The following is a 21,824-nucleotide window of genomic DNA, read 5'->3' as shown; positions in this document are numbered from 1 at the left end:
CCTGCTTCTCAGACATGGTGTTCTCCCGGTGCCGCCATCTTGGCCCCCCACCCACAATTTCTGTATCCATTCCTTAGTTGAGGGACATCTAGGTTGTTTCCAGATTATGGCTATTATAAATAAAGCTGCTATGAACACAGGTCAGCAAATGTAAGGTAGAGACAAGTGCAGCCCTGGATTCCACTGGCCACCTAGTTTGTCAGAATGCTGCAGCTTAAGGTGAGTGAATCAGCTTACTTCAAAAGAGATCAAAAGTAAATAAGGAATGCTTGAGCACACATCTGAGCACAAACCAGCAGTTATGTATACACATTTATACAAAGTAGAAAACATTATAAATGAAATTTTTCACATTTTAGAAAAATGAGCAAGAATAATGGCTTTTGGCAGTACTTCAAATTTCCACATGTTTCAATCAAAAGAAGCAGAAAGAAATGCCAGGACAATAACATGTTTGTTTAAACTTGAAGCCTTAAAGGGAAAGAGTGGGAAGAACAATATCTGAGATCCAAATGTTATTATTCCCATGCAGTCCTGAGACACTTGGTCTCCTCATTCAATACCCATTGTACTAAAGCTACTGAACTTTTATGATAGGAATATCTGTCTGTACTTCATCCTGTATGTTCATAACACTATTCTTTATTATTAGACACCTAAAACAGTGGATACCAATGCATTGAAACTCTTTCAGAATATCACATAGCAAATCTCCCAGAGAAGCTCTGATGATCAGGAGCTCCAGCTGAGAGCCTTTTGTAAAATAGCAATTATGGAAAAATTCCTGTTGCCTGAGTTAGTCCAGGATTTAGGAGCTGTCCTAGGAACAGTTTCACAAGTCTCAATGTTGGCCATGTAGATGGATAACAGGTCTCACCTGACCAGAAGCATTTGAAATTGCAGAGCACAGAAGTGGATCTATAACAAACCTTTGCTTTTTACCTTTTCTAGCAGCCTTTGTGGAGTCACACTGCACTTTTGGGGAAGACTATAACTATTACCATGGAATATATGAGTAGTATTAAACTCTAAAGATACAAAGAGACTTTCTTTAATTTTCTGGCCTCCCAAATGTTGGAAGGAAAGTGCTGCAGTTATATGGCTAAACAATGTCTCCTCAACCAAGAAAAGCCGTGGTCTGGCAAAGACATGATCTGACTATCAAATACCATGTGGTAAATGCTTGAGTTATTTTTAGATCTGTCTTGTAGGCCACCTCATAGAACTTCATTAGCTATTTCACTGATGTAGAGTCAGATACACAAAGAGTAAAAGGAAGTATACTTGTGGTGCCCAGTGCAGCTGCTAGAGTAAGATGTAAATACTAGAAGCAGCCAAGGAGAAACCCTGTTGACAGACAGGAGCAGTAATGTCAACAGACATGTTGACAGCATGTCAGCCCAAGAGCAGAATAGTCAAACCTCTAGAGAAACACAACATACCAATTGAGTTGCTGCTGCCGCCAACGTAGCCCCAGAACTGTCTCCAGAAATACAAATGCAAGCAGGATCTACTCCATACTTGTCAAGGATTTTGTCCTGGAGAATGAACTTGACCACAAGAACAGAGTCTTCAAGGGCAGCTGGGAATGGATACTGAGGAGCAAGCCTGTAGCTTTACACAAAAACACAGACAACAACAACAATAAGAAAAACCACAGATTTCTTTCAACTTCACCAACAGATATATTAATAACATTGGTCTCTGTTTTGAACCTTTCATTAGACTTAGCACTGGATCTGTGCTACAATGAGTGAGAGAGGATGAGACCTCACCCTCATTGTATCTGAAGAATTTACCAGGCCCTCTGTGAAGTTGCTGACTCAAAAGTAATCCATAAGTATTGATAGAATTTCCCAGTAAAATGTAAAATAAGAGAATGTGGTCTCCAATTATATATAGGTACATTCATTTAGGAATTGATTTCGGTCAGAATACTATAAAAATATAGAATTTCATATCACAAACGAGAGAATTTGAATCAATGTTAAAATAATATTATTTAATATTTAATAGTAATACTTAAATATTTTTACATAATTAAGACATCCTAATATTATTTTACTGTACTAATGGGCCTTCCTAAAACACTGCAAATTGATTATTAATAGAGTATAGTATTGGATGATTTATTCTGTATGTGTGGGTGTTTGTATGTCTTATAGGAGCATGCCTCAATTGGACTGTCTTATTATTGATCTGTATCATTTTAAACTATTATAATTCTTTAGTTATTTATAAACCAATATACACAATGTTATTCATATAGTCCTTTTGTAATTTTTTATTTTATTTTTATTAATTACAGTTTATTTACTTTGTATCCCAGCTGTAGCCCCTTAGTCATCCTCCCCAAATCCCACCCTCCTTCCCTCTTCTTTTCCTTTGCCCCTCCCCCAGTCCAATGATAGGGAGGTCCTCCTCCCTTTACACATGACCCTAGTCTCCCAGATCTCATCAGGGCTGGCATCTTTGTCTTACTCCGTGGACTGGTAAGGCTGCTCCCTGCTCAGGTGAAGGCAATCAAAGAGCCATTCCATGTGTTCATGTCAGAGACAGTCCCTGTTCCTATTATTGAGGAACCCTCTTGGACACTGAGCTGCCATGCGCTACTTCTGTGCAGGGGTTTTAAGTTATCTCTACGTATGTTCATTGTTTGAAGCATAAGCCTCAAAAAAGACCCCTGTGCCCATATTTTTTGTTTTTGTTGTTATTTTGCTCTCCTTGTGGAGCTCCTGTTCCTTCCATATATATCATCCCCTCTTTCATAAGATTCCCTGCACTCTGAAAAAAGTTTGGCTATGAATCTCAGCATATGTTTTGAGAGCCAGCTGGGTAGAGTCTTACAGAGGACCTCTGTAATAGGCCTTTTACCTGTTCCCTGTTTTTACCCTCTTCTGATGTCCATCTCATTTGCCTTTCTGAATGAAGATTGAGCATCTTACCAGGATCTTACTTGATTAGCTTCCTGAGGTGTACAGACTTGAGTATGATTATCCTATATTATATGTTTAATATACACTTATAAGTGAGTATACACCATGTGTGTCTTTCTGTTTCTGGGATACCTCATTCAGGATGATAATTTCTAGATTCCTTGTGGGTGTTTATATTTCAAATACTGTCCAAAAGTTTAAAATTAAAAAATATAAATTACATATTTTAAATATATATATATAATTTAAAAATATGAACACATGCCAAGGTAAATAATGACAAGTACCTAAAGAAATATACAATTATTAAAGTAAATGTAAGATAACACACCATTTCAAAATCTTCTATAAAATAATAATGTGGCAAATATAGTGACATTACAACAGGAAAGGCAGACCATCCTTAAGATTGTAAGTCAGATATTTCTGAAAATATATGTAATTATTCTAGTTGCTTCAAGGATTGATTACAAGGACAGCACTGACCCTTCCAGTATATTTACTTGATTCTATTACACTTGCAGTGAAGAGTTTCCTTTCAGTGTATTCAGGTCAGTCCACAATTCTGTAAATCCACTCTGCACTATGGAGTTGACCGGAAACATTCACCCTCATGATGAAGGTTTCATAAATATAGAACACATCCAGTAAAGGTTAATGTAACATGTATCTTCCCATCCTTGGTATATGATGGAAATTTGGGTCAAAGTCATGATATATGAAGAAGTATTATTGAGGAACACTTGAAAGTTCCAACATTGTTCTTCTAACATTAGTAAGTCTGTGAGTAAATCTAAACTACAGCGTTTTTATTAGTAGCTCAAGTTAAACACATCCTAAGACTGTAGTGGCTGCACTTTCTAGGTGAGAAAAAAATTAAATTTAAGCTCAGAACAGGGATCCAGCCATGACTGAGGCTCAGGTGACTTGCTTTGTAAATCAAGCCTAGTCTGGGAGGGCTATGACCATAGCATGAGAATTGTCATTCTCTTACTCTATTCCCACAACAACAGCATCAAGTTTGTTTGCTGTCCATCGGTTCAGATCATCATAGGGCTGCATCTCTGAAATGAAATAGACAAAAACAAAAGTGTGCTTGGTGGATTATCAAGTTATGGAAACAAAGCTAAGTCTAAGAACAGTGATAGAAATATAAAAGGGAAACAGCATTTCCATACTAACGCCATAAATCCAGCACACACACACAACTGTACACAACACAGAGACACACACAAATACACGCACATACGTGCACGCAAAAACACACATATACACTCACAGGAACACACTCACAAAAACACACCTCCACATGAGCATACATACATACTTACACATACTACATACTCACATACACACACACACACACACCTCCACACACACATACCTCCTCACACATATACACTCACTCCCACATGCAAAAGCACATGTCCACACACAGATGCACACATCTACAGGTACACACACATTCACACACACACACCTCTACACATATACATGTGTACACATCTATAAACACATGCACACAAATGCCCACACATGCACACACATACATATAAGCACACACACATACAAACACACAAGCACTCATGTGTCCAAGCATATAAACACAAATAAGTTTTACCTATAAAAATATATTTAAATTTTTGAATTAAATGCATACCAAGCTCAAGTGGACAACAAGAAAAATCATAATTTCCAGTTTAGATTAATGCTAGGTATAGAATACAAGATTATTTCAATATTTGAAAAAAATTTCATTCCATATACACAAACTTAATAATGGAAATATCATTATCTAGGTAGGTAAAACGAGAAGGTACTCAGTATTTCTGTAACTTGTAAATTTCATGAAAAAATTAGGAAGAGATGAGACTGGAATGTTATCACAAGGCAATAGTGGCTGCAAAGAACAAAGCAATGGTCACCTGGTTAAAAGGTGAATGTACTTTCTAAACTGTCTGGCACGATGCAGTGATACTCTTCATTAGAAGACTTAAATAGAGCAAATAGGAGAAGAGGAAGAATTAAAAGAAGAAAGAATAAAAAGAAATAACTCTGAGTGAGGTAACTCGGTGGGGAATGCACTCAATCGCATAAGAGCAGGAATTCAAATACCCAGTAGACATGTAAACGTATGAAGGGCATGAGAAATAAATCATAACACCTGTACTCAACAGACAAGAAAAGCCGGCCAGCTAAGACTAGTCAAATAAGGGAATTCTAGGTTCAATGACTTATCCTAAAGAAACAAAGTGAACACTCTAGAAAGTGCTTGTTAAGATTATGCAAGTAAATATCTCACTCTCTACAGAAGATACACTGATGTATTTCATGACCTTTGAATCATAAGCCTCACCAATTAACCTCAAGCTCACTGGTGATCTCTCTCTTAAAGTGAGGAGTAGATTCTGCTTAAGGGTTTCATGTACTGGAGGTAAGAAGAGAGGAGTGGGACAGAAGGTGTGAAGTCTGTATGTTTCAGTGGCCCTTAGTGCACTTGGTGACTAAAAAGCAATTCAACTTCACTAATAGGATTACCCAGATATGTCAAATTCAGAAAATATGAGAGTGAATTTAAATATGTTTGAATAATTTGAAATACAAATACATGTGTATACACACATACCCATACACACATGCATACAAACTTACACACACACATGCACACACATACATATAAGCAAACACATATACAGACCACACAAGCACTCATGTGTCCAAGAATATAAACACAGATAAGTTTAAAGCATACCAAAGATGCTTACTAAAGTTTTTAAGTTGATTCATAAGACTAAGTAGTAGTGTATTGGTTTGTCATTTGCTTTGCAGGTGTCCTCATTCTATGATAGAGATACACATCTCAATTGAGCAATCTCACTTTTCTCTCCATCACCTTCATATTCATTAGAATTAGTGTATTCACATGATTATATTAATAAACGAAAATTCAAGACTTCTGGTGAGAGGAAAACATACCCCTGACTATCAAAGATCACAATTACCTCAGAGGTTCATAGGCCTGAGGTGAGCTGTAGCAATTCCGGAGCAGCACTGGCCATTCAGTGACCATACCCAAAAAGCTGAGGAGGTCACTTTTAGGAAAAACCATCTCCCTACCAAGGTGATTCTCCTCAGCCCTGGTTTCCAGCAGGTGCCAGAAAATAACAGCCAAACCTGAGACAGCCAGATGGGTAGAGGCCAGCATAAAAGTACAACCAACAAAAGCCAAAGCAATATGGAATCTCCAGAACCCAATTATCCAGGGACAAGTAGCCTTGGACACCCTATCATAAGTGAAATTCAAGATGACCTTACTTTTAAGTGTATGGAGAGGATAATGAAGGAAAACATTAAATGCATAAAAAAAGAGGAAGAAAAACAGATTTTGGCCACCGTTAAATAAATACAGGAAGATAAAGTCAAGCAGATTGGGGGCATCTGTGAAGAAATAGAGGAAGATAAAGTCAAAGAAAGAATGATCATCCATAATAAAATACAGGAAGATATAGCCAAACAGTTTAAGTCCTTCAAAAAGGAAATAATTAAATCACTGAAAGAAATAAAAGAAACAGAGAAATGTTCAAACAGCTGAAGGAATTGAAGGAAAACCTGGACAACACAGTCAGACAGGTGAAGGAAATAAAAAAAAAAAAAATTCAAGATCTGAAGATAGAATGGTAAAAAATTAAAGAGAACACCAAAAAAAGAAATCATGGAGAGGAATAACTTAGGGAAGAAAACAGGAACTACACAGATTAGCATATCCAACAAACTACAGGAGGTGGACAAAAATAATCTCAGGTGTGGAAGATACACAAAAGAGATCGATGTATCCGTCAAAGAAAATGTTAAATCTAAAAAATTCCTGACACAAACCATCCGAGGAATCCAAGACAACATCAACAGACAAAACATAAGAATAACAAAAATAAACGCCCTTATTGTGTGCTTGAGACTCTTTTAAGTATATGCATATGGCTGGATATTGAGGAAGTGCTATTCCTAGTTGTCTCAGAAAGCGCCAGATTGCTTTCCAGAGTGATTGTACAAGTTTACATTCCCACCAGCAGGGAGGAGGGGTCCCCTTTTTCCACAACCTCTCCAGCATGTGTTGTCTCTTGAGTATTTGATCTTAACCATTCTGATGGAAGTAAGGTGAAATCTTAAGGACGTTTTGATTTGCATTTCCCTAATGCCCAATGAGGTTGTGCATTTCTTTAAGGGTTTCTCTGTCATTCAATATTTCTCTATTGAGAATTTTCTGTTTAGCTCTGTACTCCATTTCTTTTAATTGGATTACTTGATTTGTTGCTGTTTAACTTCTTAAGTTCTTTATATATACTGGATATTAGTCCTCTATCAGATATAGGGTTGTGGAAGATCCTTTCCAATCTGTAGGCTGTCGTTTTGTTCTGATGACAGTGTCCTTTGTTTACAGAAGCTTTTCAGTTTCATGAAGTCCCATTCATTTATTGTTGCTCTTAGAGCCTGTGCTGTTGGTGTTCTGTTCAGGAAGTAGTCTTCTGTGCCAATGAGTTCAAGGCTCTTCCCCACTTTTTCTTCTAAGCAGTTTAGAGTGTCTGGTTTGTTCAACCATGTTTGTAGCAGCCTTATTTGTAGTAGCCAGAAACTGGAAACAGGCCAGATGCCCCTCAGTGGAGGAATGAATGCACAAATTGTGGTATATCTACACAATGGAATATTATTCAGCAATAAAAAACAAGGAAATCATGAAATTTTCAGGTAAATGGTGGGATCTGGAAAAGATCATCCTGAGTGAGCTATTCCAGAAGCAGAAAGATGCACATGGTATATACTCACTAATATAGACATATAATATAGGATAAACCTACTAAAATCTGTACCCCTAAAGAAATTAATCAAGAGGGAGGACTCTTGATAAATGCTCAATTCCTATCCAGGAAGGCAAAGAGGCTGGACATCAGAAGAAGGAAAAAAGCAGGAACAAGTCAGGAGCCTGACACAGAGGGCCTCTGAAAAGCTCTGCCCTGCAGACTATCAATGTAAATGCTGAGACTTATGGGCATTCTTTGGGCAGAGTGCAGGGAATCTTGGGAAAGAAGTGGGAAACAGTAAGATCTGGAGAGGACAGGAACTCCACAAGGAGAGCAACAGACCCAAAAAATCTGAACACAGGGGTCTTTCCTGAGACTGATACTCCAACCAACGACTATGCATGGAGATAACCTAAGACCCCTGCACAGATATAGCCCATGGCAGTTCAGTATCCGAGTGGATTCTATTGTAATAGGAACAAGGACTGTCTCTGACATGAACTGATTGGCCTGCTCTTTAATTTCCTCCCACTGAGGGGGAAGCAGCATTACCAGGCCACAGAAGATGACAATGCAGCCACTCCTGATGACCTAATTGACTAGGATCAGAAGGAAGGAAAAGAAGTCCTCCCCTATCAGTGGACTTGGGGAGGGGCATGCATGCAGAGGGTGCAGAAAGGGAGGGTTTGGGATGGGAGGAGGGAGGGAACCACGGGGAGGGGATACAAAGTGAATAAAATGTAATTAATAATGGGAAAAAAAGAAAAACATAGAAATAAAAAACACGAAAATTATGAAAATTGCAAGAAAAATGGTGGGTATTAAAAAAAAAATCATCCCAGAAAACGCACACACATGGGATTTACTCACTTTTAAGTGGATATTAGACATATAATATAGGATAATTGTACTAAAATCTATATACCCAAAAAAGCTAAGTAAGAAGGGGGATCCTGGGTAAGATGCTCAATCCTCATTAAGAAAGGCAAATGGGATAGATATTGTAAGAGGTTTCTAAAAAAGGAAAAAGACAGGAGCCTGCCACAGAGGGCCTCTGAAAGATACTACCCAGAAGAGCATTAAAGCAGATGCTGTGAATCATAGCAAAACTTTGAGCAGAAACAGGGAATCTAATGAAAGAATGGGGAAATAGAAAACAGGGAGAGGACAGGAAGTCCACAAGGAGAGCAACAGAACAACAACAACAACCAAAACAAAACAAACAAACAAACAAAGAAACAAAAAACCTGGGCCCAGAGGTCTTTTGAGACTGATAATCAAACCAAGGACCATGCATGGAGATAACCTAGAGCCCCTACACAGAGGTAGCCCACAGCAGCTCAGTCTCCAAATGTGCCTCCTAGTAAGGGGAACAGGGGCTGTATCTGACAAGCACTTAGTTGCTGGCTCTTTGATCACCTCCCCCTGAGGAGAGGAGGTAGCCTTACTAGGACACAGAGGAAGGTTGTGCAGACAGTCCTGATGACACCTGATAGGCTAGGTCTAAGCAGATGTCTACATGTAGAAAAATACAAATAGTTTCATTGGTCTCCTAGTGTGCCTCTTGTTCCCTCCAGGTCTTTTTATATCCCCTTCTTCCATAAGACTCCCTATGCTCTGTCCAAAGTTTGGCTGTGAGGCTCTACATCTGCTTTGATCCCCTCCTGAGTGGAGTTTCTTGGAGGACATCTGTGGTAGGCTCCAGTCCTGTTTCCTCTCTTCTACTGCTTTTGGTGTCTATCCTATTTTCCCTTGCAAATGAGAATAAGCATCTTCTCTAGGATCCTCCTTCTTGTTTAGCCTCTTTAGCCCCAAGGGCACTATAGAGAGTAATGCATTAACCAAAGACAACTCATAGAAAAGACCTAGACTCCCTGATCAAGTGTAGGCCATAGACAGCTCAGTCTCCCTGTAGGTTCCCTAGAAAGAGGAAAAAAGACAGTCTTTGACATGAAGCCTATTGCCTGCTCCTTGACCACTTCTTTCTAGTGGGGCTACCTAGCCAGCCCAGAAAGGAAGAGGATCCAGGCAGTCCAGATGAGACCTGATAGGCTAGTGTCAGACATTAGAGGAGGTTCATTGCGCCTATCAGTGGACTAGGGAAGAGGGATTGGGGAAGAAGAGGAAAGGAGATTGGGACAGTGAGGGGATGACGGAGGGGGCTACAACTGGAATACAAAGAGAATAAATTATAAATAATAATAATAACTTTACAAAAAGAAAAATACAAATAAAACCATATTCATCACCCTGCACAAAACTCAAGTCCAAGTGGATCAAAGACCTCAACATTAAAACCAGATACACTAAATCTACTAAAAGAGAAAGTGGGGAAGAGCCTTCAACTCATTAGCGCAGGAAAAACTTCCTGAAAAGAACAAAAACAGTTCAAACTCTAAGATCTACCATTAATAAATGGAACCTCTTGAAACCAAAAAGCTTCTGTAAGGCAAAAGACAGTCAATAGAACAAAATGGCAGTCTGCAGACAGGGAAACGATCTTCCCCAATCCTACATCTGACAAGGGGCTAATATCCAAAACATACAAAGGACTCAAGAAACTGAAAACCAACAAACAAAATATTCCAATGCTTTGTCCACAACTCTGTCATCAATACACTTCAATTATTTCAATATGAATACATGAATAACATACATATAAAAAATACACTTACTGCAACTTCCGAAGACAAATGCACCACCATGCAAGTAAATGATAGCTGGTCTCAATATTTCAGACTTCTTTTTTGGCAAGTACAGACGAACAGGAATGTCACTAAAGTTTGTGTCAATCACTGTTACGTTTTCATCTGAAACTGGTTTTGAAAGGTGAAGTGATGATAAAGTTAAAAATGTGTCTTCATACTTCATGAGACCTATTTCTTCAAATAATGTGCCCTATGAAAAAAAAAAGAAAATTTGAAACATTATACATTTTTATTTTTGTATTAATTTATTTATTTTTTTATTAATTACATTTTATTCACTTTGTATCCCAGCTGTAGTCCACTCCCTGGTCACCTGCCACACCTACACTTCCTCTCCCTACTCCTCCCATACTCCTTCCCAAGTCCACTGATAGAGGAAGTCCTCCTCCCCTTGCATCTGATGTAGTCTATCACGTCTCATTGGTATTAAATGCATTGTCTTCCTCTGTGGCCTGGAAAGGCTGCTTGCCCTCTCAGGAAGAGGTGATCAAAGAGTCATCCACTGAGATTTTGTCTAAGACAATTTCTTTTCTGATTACTAGGGAACTCAGTTAGACAATGAGCTACTATGTGCTACATCTGTACAGAGGTTCTAATTTATATCCGTGCATGTTCCTTGGTTGGAGTACCAGTCTCAGAAAAGACCTCTGTGCCCAGATTTTTGGTTCTGTTGGTCTCCTTTTGAAGCTACTGTCCCCTCCAGGTCTCTCTATCTCTCTGTTCTTTCATGGGATTCAAAGTTTGCCTATGAGTCTCAGCATCTGCTTTGATACCCTGAATGGTAGGTACATTTACACAATGGAATACTACTCCGCAATTAAAACAAGGAAATCATGAAATTTAGTGGAAACTAAAATATAAAAGACTGAATGATAATAAAATATACAATGTTATAATACTCTAAATTTCTATATCTTAACATTTTGGTAGGATGAAAATCTCAATGTGGATATCTGATTTAGATATAAACAAAATTGTTTCTGTCAACAATTCATCATGGATATTCCCATCCCTTCATGAGAAAATATTGGTAGTTATTGATTGATGAGGAAGGAATAGTCTTTTTTTTTCATAGCTGTTAATGTGTTACACTTTCTGTGGTAAATGATCTTCTTCCAATGTTCAAGAAAGAAACTCTTTAGATCACTGGATTGCACAAAAGAATGAAGAAACGAAGCCCTAATTGCAGAGAAAATGGATTCTAGTAGGCACAGAAAGGGAATTCATCAAGTAAATGCATAAAACTGTCAAACAAATAAATTATTGGAGATATTAGTCTGGTTTTGACCTAGAAACTTCATCTATATTTGCTACCTTTTATAAGTTGGAAGTTGCTATGCATATTACCAGAGGAAGAAAGTAAAAGCTAATCTTGCCCACCTGTGAAAGCTATGATTTACAATCACTACTGGACTACCAAGACTCACCCATTGTTTCAACAGAGATTTGAACATTATGGGAGAAAACAATGACATTCTTATTGGATTTAAGTCTCATTCCAGAAGACAAAGCTCATACTTGGCACCACTGTTTGGTCAGGAATCTTTGAATAAGTGGGTCATATGCAATAAAAGGAGAAACTACTATGCCACTCTATTAAATGTACACACAGTATTAAACTGACTCCTATTGACTCATTGTTATAGCCATAGATTAAGGCATCTCTCAATCCTCACCAGAGAAGCTTCTGTTTGTAGTAGATTGTGATTAACACACAGATGCAAAATGGACCAAGGTGTGGAATAAGAGACTACTGAATACCCAATTCTAAATGAAACATCTATACTGCCAAAGCTCAGAGATCACTTCAGAAAAGTAGACTGAGAGGCTACATAGGCCAGAGATATTGAATGAATACAAAGAAGCAGTATCCTCCTGACACACATGACAGATGCTCACAGCTGACACTATCAACTCAGTGGTTGTGACAGCAGCAACAAGATCTGTGCAAGTCCAAACAAGAGCAATGCCTGCCATGTAGAAAGAAGTTGGTCACAAAATGCCATCCCTAGCTGAGGATCTACTGACAATGTATGGCTGGTGGGACAAGGAGAGTCAATTTTCTTTTTTGCAAATGTTTTTATATTTTATTATCATTTATTACAACTTATTAAATTTGTATCCAGGCTGTGGCCCCCTCCCTCGTCTCCTCCCAATACCACCCACCCTCCCTCTTCTTTCCATATGCCCCTCCCCTAGAACTCAGTGACAGGCTCTCTGATCACCTTTCCCTGGAGGGTGCAGCCTTGCCAGGCCACAGAGGAAGACAATACAACCAGTCTGTTTTAATTAAGCATGTATCTCTTGGCATATCCAGTGAATGTTCACATGCTGAAGGAATCATATATGGCAAGTGCAGATTGGAATAGATTAGTGTGGGAAAAGAAGAAATGCACAAATATTTATAAGGAAACATGGGTGAATGTGGGAGGAGTTGTAGAAGGGGTAAATATGGTCAGAAGTCATTATATACAATTCCAAATAACTAATTTAAAAGGAAAAGCAGTAAATACAAATAAATAATTAAATAAATAATTCTAAAATATTAGATATTAAAAAATTAAATAAAAAATAAAAATATTAAGTACTCAGTGATAGAAATTATATGAAGTGACATCCTATGTTCAAATATTTTCATCTTCTCTCGTTGACTGGCCATTCATTTTGGTGTTGAACATTGGTGTGTGTGTGTGCGTGTGTGCACGCATGCTTGTAAACATGTCAACCATATGTGCTTATGGAAGTCAGGTATAAACTGCAGTGTTGGTCCTCAGCTTTTAACCTTGTTCAAGTCAGCTTCAATCGTTCCTACTGTGTATTCCGATGTTTCTAACCCTGGGGCTTGAGATTCTCCTGTCTTCATTTCCTCTCCCACTGGCAGAGATGCATGCTACTGTATTCTGCTGTCTCTGAATTCTGGAGGCAGAGCGCAGATCGTCATGCCTGATCAACAAGGGTTTTACCCACTATGCTGTCTGCATTGTTTCTAGTTTCATTTAGATGTTTTAAAATGCCATAAGTTACTCTGTAATAATAATATTTCATGTTCCCATTTGCATCTACAAAACAGTTTCTTTTTCTTAAAATCACTTGAAGAAAAACTTGAAGGAAAAATACTCTTTAGCTTTTTTGGTAAGTTATCTAAGACATTACTGAATAATTTCAGTTAAATCATAGTATAGTTTTTGATATTAATTGCCAGTGTTTGTTACTTACAATTACTTTGATGTTGGTGGTGGTAGAGTATATGTGTGCTTTCCTTCTTTTCATTTTGCATATGCGAAGTTACTTCCTGTGTTTTCCTGGGTGTAGTTGGTCTCCTTGGGATAGAGCTTTCCTTCTAGTATCTTCTGTATGGCTGGATTTGTAGATCATTACAGTTTAAATTTGCATTTGTATGGAATATCTGCTTTTCTCCCTGTATGTTGTTTAAACCTATAGTAGTCAGGGCTGGCATCTGTGATCTCTTACTGTCTGTAAGATAATTATCCAGGCCCTTTTGGATTTTAGAGTTTCTGATGAGAAGTTAGGTGTAATTTGAATAGGTTTGCCTTTATGTGTGACTTGGTTTTTTTTTTCCTTGCAGCTTTTAATATTCTCTCTTTGTTCTGTTTGTTTGCTCTCTTCATTATTATGTAGCAGGATGATTTTCCTCTCTGGTCCAATCTATTCGCTATTCTGTAAGCTTTTTGTATGTTTATAGAGAATCTTTCTTTAGATGGGGGCATTTTCTTCTATGATTTTGTTGAAAATGTTTTATTGGTCTTGTAGTGAGAGTCTTCTTCTATTCCTATTATTCAAGAGGCTTGGTCTTTTCATAGTGTCCCAGATTTCTTCAATGTTTTATCTGTCAGGAACATTTTGGATGTAACTCATTCTTTAACTGGTGTATAGATTTCTTCAATGGTATCTTCTACACCTGAGATTCTCTCTTGCATCCCTTATATTCATTTGCTGATGCTTGTGTCTTTACTTCCTGTTTTCTTTTTTAGGTTTACCATTTCCAGGATTGCTTCAGATAGTGTGTGTGTGTGTGTGCAAACTTTTTCTATTAGTTCCAGTTTTAGGTCTTAAACAGTTTTAGTCATTTCTTTCTCTTGTTTGATTGTGTTTTCCTATGTTTCCATTAGGGATTTATTTACTTCATTTACCTGTTTAATTTCATTGTCCTATATTTCTTTGTCAGATTTTATTTTCCTCCATTAAGACCTCTAACATTTTTATAATGTCAGATTTAAAATCTTTATCTTGCACTTCTGATGTGATAGTATCTCCAGTGCATTCTGTGGTAGGACTGCTTGTTTTCAGTGGTGTCATATGGCCCTGAGTTTTATTGGTTGTGTTCTTAAGCTGACCACTACACATCTGGTTATCTCTGTTGTTAGCTGGCTTTGGGGTGCCTCCATTGGATTCACTTTCTGTGTGCAAGGTAGGCATATTGGGAGCAGGAAGAGAAAGCTCCAAGCTGAAAACACTGTGCTGGCACTCATAGGCCTCCTCAGAATGGTAGACAATGGGGCTTGAGAGCCAAGCACAGCTTACATTTCCTGGGTTTGCTGTCTGTGTCCCAGGCAGGCTAGTCATTTCTGGAGCAAGACTCTTCATCTTTTCAAAACAACAAAAATATTATTTTATCACCCTGCACAAAAATAAAGTCCAAGTGGGTCAAATACCTCAACATAAAACCAGACACTAAATCTGTTAGAAAAAAAGTGGGGAAGAGCCTTGAAATCATTGGTACTGGGGACAAATTCCTGAACAGAACACCAACATCACAGGCTCTAAGATCAACAAGGAATTAATGGGACTTCATGAAACTGAAATGCTTCTGTAAAGAAAAGGACACTGTAGTCAGAACAAAATAACAGCCTATAGACTGGTAAAGGATCTTTTCCAACCCTATACTGACAAAGGGCTAATATCCAGAATATGTAGAGGCCTCTAGAAGTTAAACAGCAACAAATCAAGTAATCAAATTTAAAAATGAGGTACAGAGCTAAACAGAGAATTCTCTATAGAGGAATGCCAAATAGCAGAGAAACACTTAAAGAAATGTTTAACATCCTTAGTTTTCAGGAAAATGCAAATCAAAATGACACTGAGATTTCACCTTACATCCATCAAAATGGCTAAAATCAAAAACTCAAGCGACAATATATGCTAGAGAGGATGTGGAGAAGGGGGAACCATTCTCCGTTGCTGGTGGGAATGTAAACTTGTACAAACACATTGGAATGCACTCTGGTGCTTTCTCAGACAATTAGGAATGGTGGTTCCTCAAGATCCAGCTATACCACTCCAAAAGATGCTCAAGTACACAACAAGGATGTTTGCTCAACCATGTGCATAACAGCTTTGTTTGTAATAGCAAGAACCTGGAAACAACCCAGATGCCCCTCAACTCAGGAATGGATAGAGAAATTGTGGTACATTTACACAATGGAATCCTACTCAGTAATTAAAAATAAGGAAATCATGAAATTTGCAGGCAAATGGTAGGAATAGAAAAGATCATACTTAATGAGGAACCCCAGAAGCAGAAAGACACACTTGGTATATACACACTTAAGTGGATATTAGACATATAAAATAGGAAAATCTTACTAAAGTCCATACACCTAAAAAGAAGCTAATCAAGAAAAAGGACCTGGGGTAAGATGCTCAATCCTCATTCAGAAAAGCAAAAGGGATTGACTTTGGAAGAAGGAGAAAAGAGGGAATAGGACAGGAGCCTAAAACAGAGGGCCTCTGAAAGACTCTACTCTGCAGTGTGTCAAAGAAGATGCTGAGGCCCATACACAAACTTTGGGCAGAGTACAGGGAATCTTTTGAAAGGGGGAGAGAGAAAGACCTTAAGTGGACAGGAGCTCTACTAGGAGACCAACAGAACCAAGAAATCTGGGCCCAGGAGTCTTTTCTAAGACTGATACTCCAACCAAGGACCATGCATGGAGATAACACAGATGTAGCTGCACAGATGTAGCCCTTGGCAGCTCTATCCAAGTGGGTCCACTAGTAATCAGAATAGGGACTATCTGTGACAAGAACTCAGTGGCTGGCTCTTTGATCACCTCCCTCTGAGGGGGGAGCAGCCTTACTAGGCCACAGAAATAATCTCATTTGATACCATAAAATTTTCTTCTTGTACTTTTCATTGGGCTAGGGTCTTCTTAATTGTAAATTTTATCTAAAAATACAATCAGGAAATAACATTTTATGCTCCCGTTCTTTGTACTCATGTTTACAACATTTTATTTATTTACTAAATTTAGTTTCAACTTTTGAAGTTTAACTTTATGTGTATGTGTGTGGTGTGTGTGCAGGCATGTAGGTATCATGTTTCTATGGAAGCCAGAAGATACTTTCAGATGTTGGTTATGAGTTTCCTTATTGTTTCGGTTAGGGTCTGCTCTTCTTTGCCACTACATATGCTAGTCCTTCTAGCCCATGAACTTCCAGGATTCTTTCATCTCATCTGCCCAGGCCACAGCGGGAGCCACAGGGTCATAAATGAATACCACTCTATTTAATTGTATGTGGAAATAGACTTCCAAACTCATGCTTTTTGCATGTACAACAAATGCTTTATTCATTACACTATCTGCCTAGCCTTCAACCCATTTCAGTATCAAAATATAATTACTTAATTACTATATTATTAATAGTCTAAGTTTCTATTTTTAAACTACAAAGATGTAACTTATCTTTTCCATAAAATACTCTTTATTTCTATAGCTGGAGTATCTCTTACTGGTTATTTCTAACCAGTTTTCTAACATGTAACTACTAGTTCAACTAAAGTAACTATATAGATATTTGTTACTAGAATATTATAAAAACATGTATTAATATGAATGTCTCAGGATAGAAGTATAGATAATTCTTCTTTTGATAAGCTTAGTATCTATGAATATCTGTTTGCTGACAACAGTGTTTTAATCCTAAATCAGATGCATTCCCAAGTTAATTTTAGACTTCTTCTGGGATTTTGAATACAGAATCAAAAATAATGACAATTGTTAGAACTAATTTCTAGAAAGTGGATATAATTAATTTTTAAAATAATTATCTAGTAATCTTCTTGAATATCTTTAACAAATATAAATATGTTGTTTGTTTTAGTCTCCTTATAACCTGACTGATAGACTCTCAAAACAAAGCAGTGACAAAAATAGTCTATAGACTTATTAGAAATTTTAAAAACCTCAAAGTGTCTTACTTACTTTTTTATTGGTGCGATAAAACACTGCCATCAAGGCAACTTATAAAAGTAAGCACTTGTAATTTCAGGGGATTAGAGTACATGATATTAAAACAAAGATAGTTTGCAAGCTTAGATTGTAATACAAAACCATGAGGCAGAGAGAGAAAGCATTGTGTATCACAAGTCTCTTGAAACCTGAAAACTGGTGCCCACTGACCCAGATCCTCCAAACTCTTCCCAAATGACTGGGAATTCTTTCCAATGACTGGGACTCAAGGATTAAAATATATGATGTAAGCATATAGCAGACACTCTCAACCAAACTACCACACCACGATACTCAGAATACCCACGATACAAACCATAATTATCTGCTCCCCCCGCCCCCAGAAAAGCAAATGAGATTATCTCACTGAGGGAAACAAAATAAAAAATGTTAAATGAGATTGTCTAACTCTGAAGTCAATGCTTTAAAAACAACTACTATAATCATGTTCTATAAGGTAAAGATGGATCATTTGGGAACAAATTAAATAACAGATGTTCTTAAGAAAAGAAGTGTATTAAGAATGATTCAATGAAAAAGTTAAAACAAAACTATGAAATTATCCAAAATACAATATGCATTAATAAACTTTAATTGAAAAAATATGACAAAGAAAGATTCATTGAATTTGAAAATTTATCAAAATAAAATATACAATCTAAAATAAAAACAGTAATAGAAGCTAAAAAAATAAATGTTTAAGACTAACAACTTGTCATTTATCTACCTGGAGAAAAGTGATGAAAGGCTACAGCAGAACTAACAGCTGGAAACTTCCAAGATTTTAAATAGAACCTTCCTATTGTCACAATAGCCATGAACCTTCCAGACAGAAGCACATTTCAGTAAAAGAGAACATGCTGTATCTTGAGTGCTGTCGTTATAAAATCTGAATCTTAACAACATGGGACCTAAAGACAGGCAGGAACAGCAGTAGGTGCCAAGATGTGGTCATAAAGCTATGTGGGCCTGAGAGATGACAAGAAGACAATACAGCACACAGTGTGCTCAAAAAAGAGTTCACAATGTAGCCTTCCAGTGGATTTCACAGATGGGATAGCACAACAAACTCATGCCAAAGCAGAGAGGACTGCCAGCTCTAAATTATTATAGTTATAAAAGGACAGGAAAAATAAATGCCACTATCATGACAATTTTCTGATTATTAAGATAAAATTTATATGAATACCATAACACTTGTATAATATTGTAATGAAATTATTATTACCATTGAGTTAATTATTAACACAGAAATATAGATGAATGTACACCAGATTCTGGCAAGCAAGAATACACTGATTTAAGTATCAGAAGTTAGAAACTACTTCAAGAGGAAAAAAAAAGGTTCTAAAATAGTGGAAGGTTAAATGTACTCTGAAATTTTATAATATGAATAAATTGTTCACATAAGATTAAGCAAATGTATGCGCTTATGTTTTGTGAAAAATATCAACTATATTTAAGCATATGAACAATTACTCAAGCATTCATTAGGAATGTTGGTTCTTTCGTGTTGTCAATATATAATTAACTTTAGAAATAGCATCTTACAAACACTGTGTGTCCTTCAATAGATAATAAAGTCATAAAGTTATATTAATGATTAACTACAAAGTTAACTACATGAACTATAATATTACTTGGTGGATATAGCACTAAAGAAAAGCAAACTCTCTTTCAAAGTACTCACTAAAGGAAATTTCACATATATTGGTCACAAGGTTTTCCAATTTCAAAAGGGAGAAAAAAATATTACCACAAGTGAAGTCGTTTTCACAACAGCGTCTATCATCCTCACTCTCCAGCATTCTTCAATGTTTTCTGGTATGGGTGTATAAATATAATAAGCAAAGATGACACAAAAGATTCCAAAGCACAGAATTTTGTATCCCATGATAAATGGTGTCCAAACTTCTCTGTGTGGATAGTCAAATTGCACATCATATATCAACTGCTAAAAAGTAAGACAAAGGTAGAAGGCAAATTGTTCCAGGTAAGAGGGCAATACAGCAACACTCACTGAAGATGACGTTCCAAGTTCAGGCCACTGTGGTAACAGGTTGTGCAATTGTGTGTCTTTGTGAAACAGAATGTGTCATGATATATCTATTGACACATTGCATCAAGAACAGAAACATTATGAGAATAGCAAGTTCTTTAATCTCAGAGAAACACATCTTAGTGGGACAGTCAGAATAGAACAAGAAAGATAAAAATCCATTTTCTGGTGCTATTTTACTGAAAATAGTGACAAGCAATGAAAAAAAAAATCAGCCTAAAGGCTAAAGCCTATAATACAGACAAATAAAATTAAGGATAAAAATTCATAAGAGACGTGTTTCCAAAATTCATAAATCTGATATATATACCCGATGTTTTTGTTTTGATTTTTGTTTTACAAACCTAACAGTGAGCAAACTAGAGAGAAGCAACACTGGAGAGATCTCAAATGTCAGGTCACACAGCACTGAAGGTAAGCACCTCTAAAAGGAAAGTAAGCCAGACATGGTGGGGTACTGCTGAAAGCCCAGCATGAGATGCTCAAGTGGAAGAACCATGAGGTCAAAGTGAACCTACAGGAAGCCAGAGGTACAGTTAAGATCACTCTCCATATTAAAATAATCTATAGAGAGACACACACACACACACACAGAGAGAGAGAGAGAGAGAGAGAGAGAGAGAGAGAGATACAGAGAGAGAGAAAGACAGACAAGAAGAATATGGCATTACAGTAAAATTCCTTACAAAGATACCTCAGTTCTTTGACCATGGAAACAGCAGGAGCTCAGATAACATTTAGGACTCTGCCCTACTCACCCACATCTAGCATCAGGTGGTTTTTACTTCCCATCAGTTTCTGACTTCAACTGCAACTGGGAAAAAAACAGAAGGGTGTGTCAGGGAGATTAAACATTTTAAGTCCAGGTGCAAATTGCAGAGTTCTGATTTTCTACTGTGATTGGCAGAGGGTATCAAGAGTTCTGATCACTTGTAGAAATTTTCAGGCTGTTTTGTTGATGTTGATTTGCTAGCCACAGTGAAGCAGGCATCTGGCTTTCAGCAGACAGACAGTTCCTATGATTGCAAGGTGAAAGGGAGTTGGAGAGCCAGACTAGGCCTGTTACCTCACTGAACCTTCTCTTAGGATGTGATCTTCAGATACATTTTCTGATTGCAGTTGTTATCTGTGAAACCCTGGAGGAAATCCATGATCTCCTGACTCTTACAGCATTAATGACTCTAACCCTAGTTTCTCATGGAAAACAATGACATGTTTGGCTGTCAATTTGCAATGAACCCTGGTACTATTGGACCAGAGCTACAGCAGCTTCTGTACATTGAAGATAATGAAAATTGTTCTAGGAAATCATTTTCATGGGCCAAGAAACCCCTTAGGATGTTTTTCTTGCTGGAGTCTCACTCTTGAGCACCTTTTCAGTTGCTTTTCTGCAAAGCAGAAAGCTTCTCTTTCATGGTTCTAATCTCTTGAACAATTACACACCCCTTTCAGTACATGATTGACTGCACTTTGAAGTGTCCTGATGCCTTTTTCTGCTCCAAGCTGCACAATACATTTCCTCCTGTCCTAATTGCTCATGTAATTTAGATCAATCCTCTTTCATGGTTATTTGTGAGTATTGGGTGGAAGATTTGTCTTAGTAAAGCAGAGTGTTCCACAATCTCTTATTCCAGGCACACTGATCAGTTAGGAGTCTCTTATTATTTACCATTTACTGCAAATGAGATTTAACTGATGGTGGCTAAAAGATACACTGATCTATGTCCACAAAAATAAGGACATGGATGGTGCTTTTTTTAGTATGTTAACTTAGCAGGATAACATATCAGATTCTCTTCTGGGCCTATGACCTATCCAAACGTATTTTGTTATTTTATTTTATTTTGTTTATTTTTTATTTTTTATTCTTTTTCAGTTTCTTTATTTAACATCCAAAGGGTGTTTCCTCCCTCTTCACCTCCCATTCAATCTCTTCCTCTAGTTCCCCATTCCTTTTTCCTTTCACTCCCCGAAAAAGGGGATTTCTCTCCCCAATATCAACCCTCCCCAGCACATCAAGTGACATCAGGACTGAACATATCATCTCCTGAGGCCAGCCAAGGGGAAGTGATCCA

At 37.4% G+C, this 21,824-nt stretch overlaps 1 protein-coding gene across 1 annotated transcript; it reads right to left on the bottom strand.

The window, feature by feature from the left end:
• Positions 1-299: 299 nt before the first annotated feature.
• On the bottom strand, positions 300-19,584 carry LOC129682074 (arylacetamide deacetylase-like 2). Its single transcript, XM_055614258.1, has 4 exons — positions 19,447-19,584; positions 10,408-10,630; positions 3,931-4,000; positions 300-1,614 (listed from the first exon to the last, which is right to left on the bottom strand). Exons 1-4 carry the CDS (start codon positions 19,582-19,584, stop codon positions 1,416-1,418), a joined length of 630 nt encoding a protein of 209 aa, XP_055470233.1. The 3' UTR covers positions 300-1,415.
• Positions 19,585-21,824: the final 2,240 nt, after the last annotated feature.

The sequence above is a fragment of the Psammomys obesus genome, unplaced genomic scaffold (genome assembly GCF_907164565.1).
Source record: "Psammomys obesus unplaced genomic scaffold, mPsaObe1.curated_primary_1811, whole genome shotgun sequence".
Lineage (NCBI taxonomy): Eukaryota > Metazoa > Chordata > Mammalia > Rodentia > Muridae > Psammomys > Psammomys obesus.
Note: the sequence above shows the minus strand (reverse complement) of the source record. Positions and strands in the feature narration are given on the sequence as shown.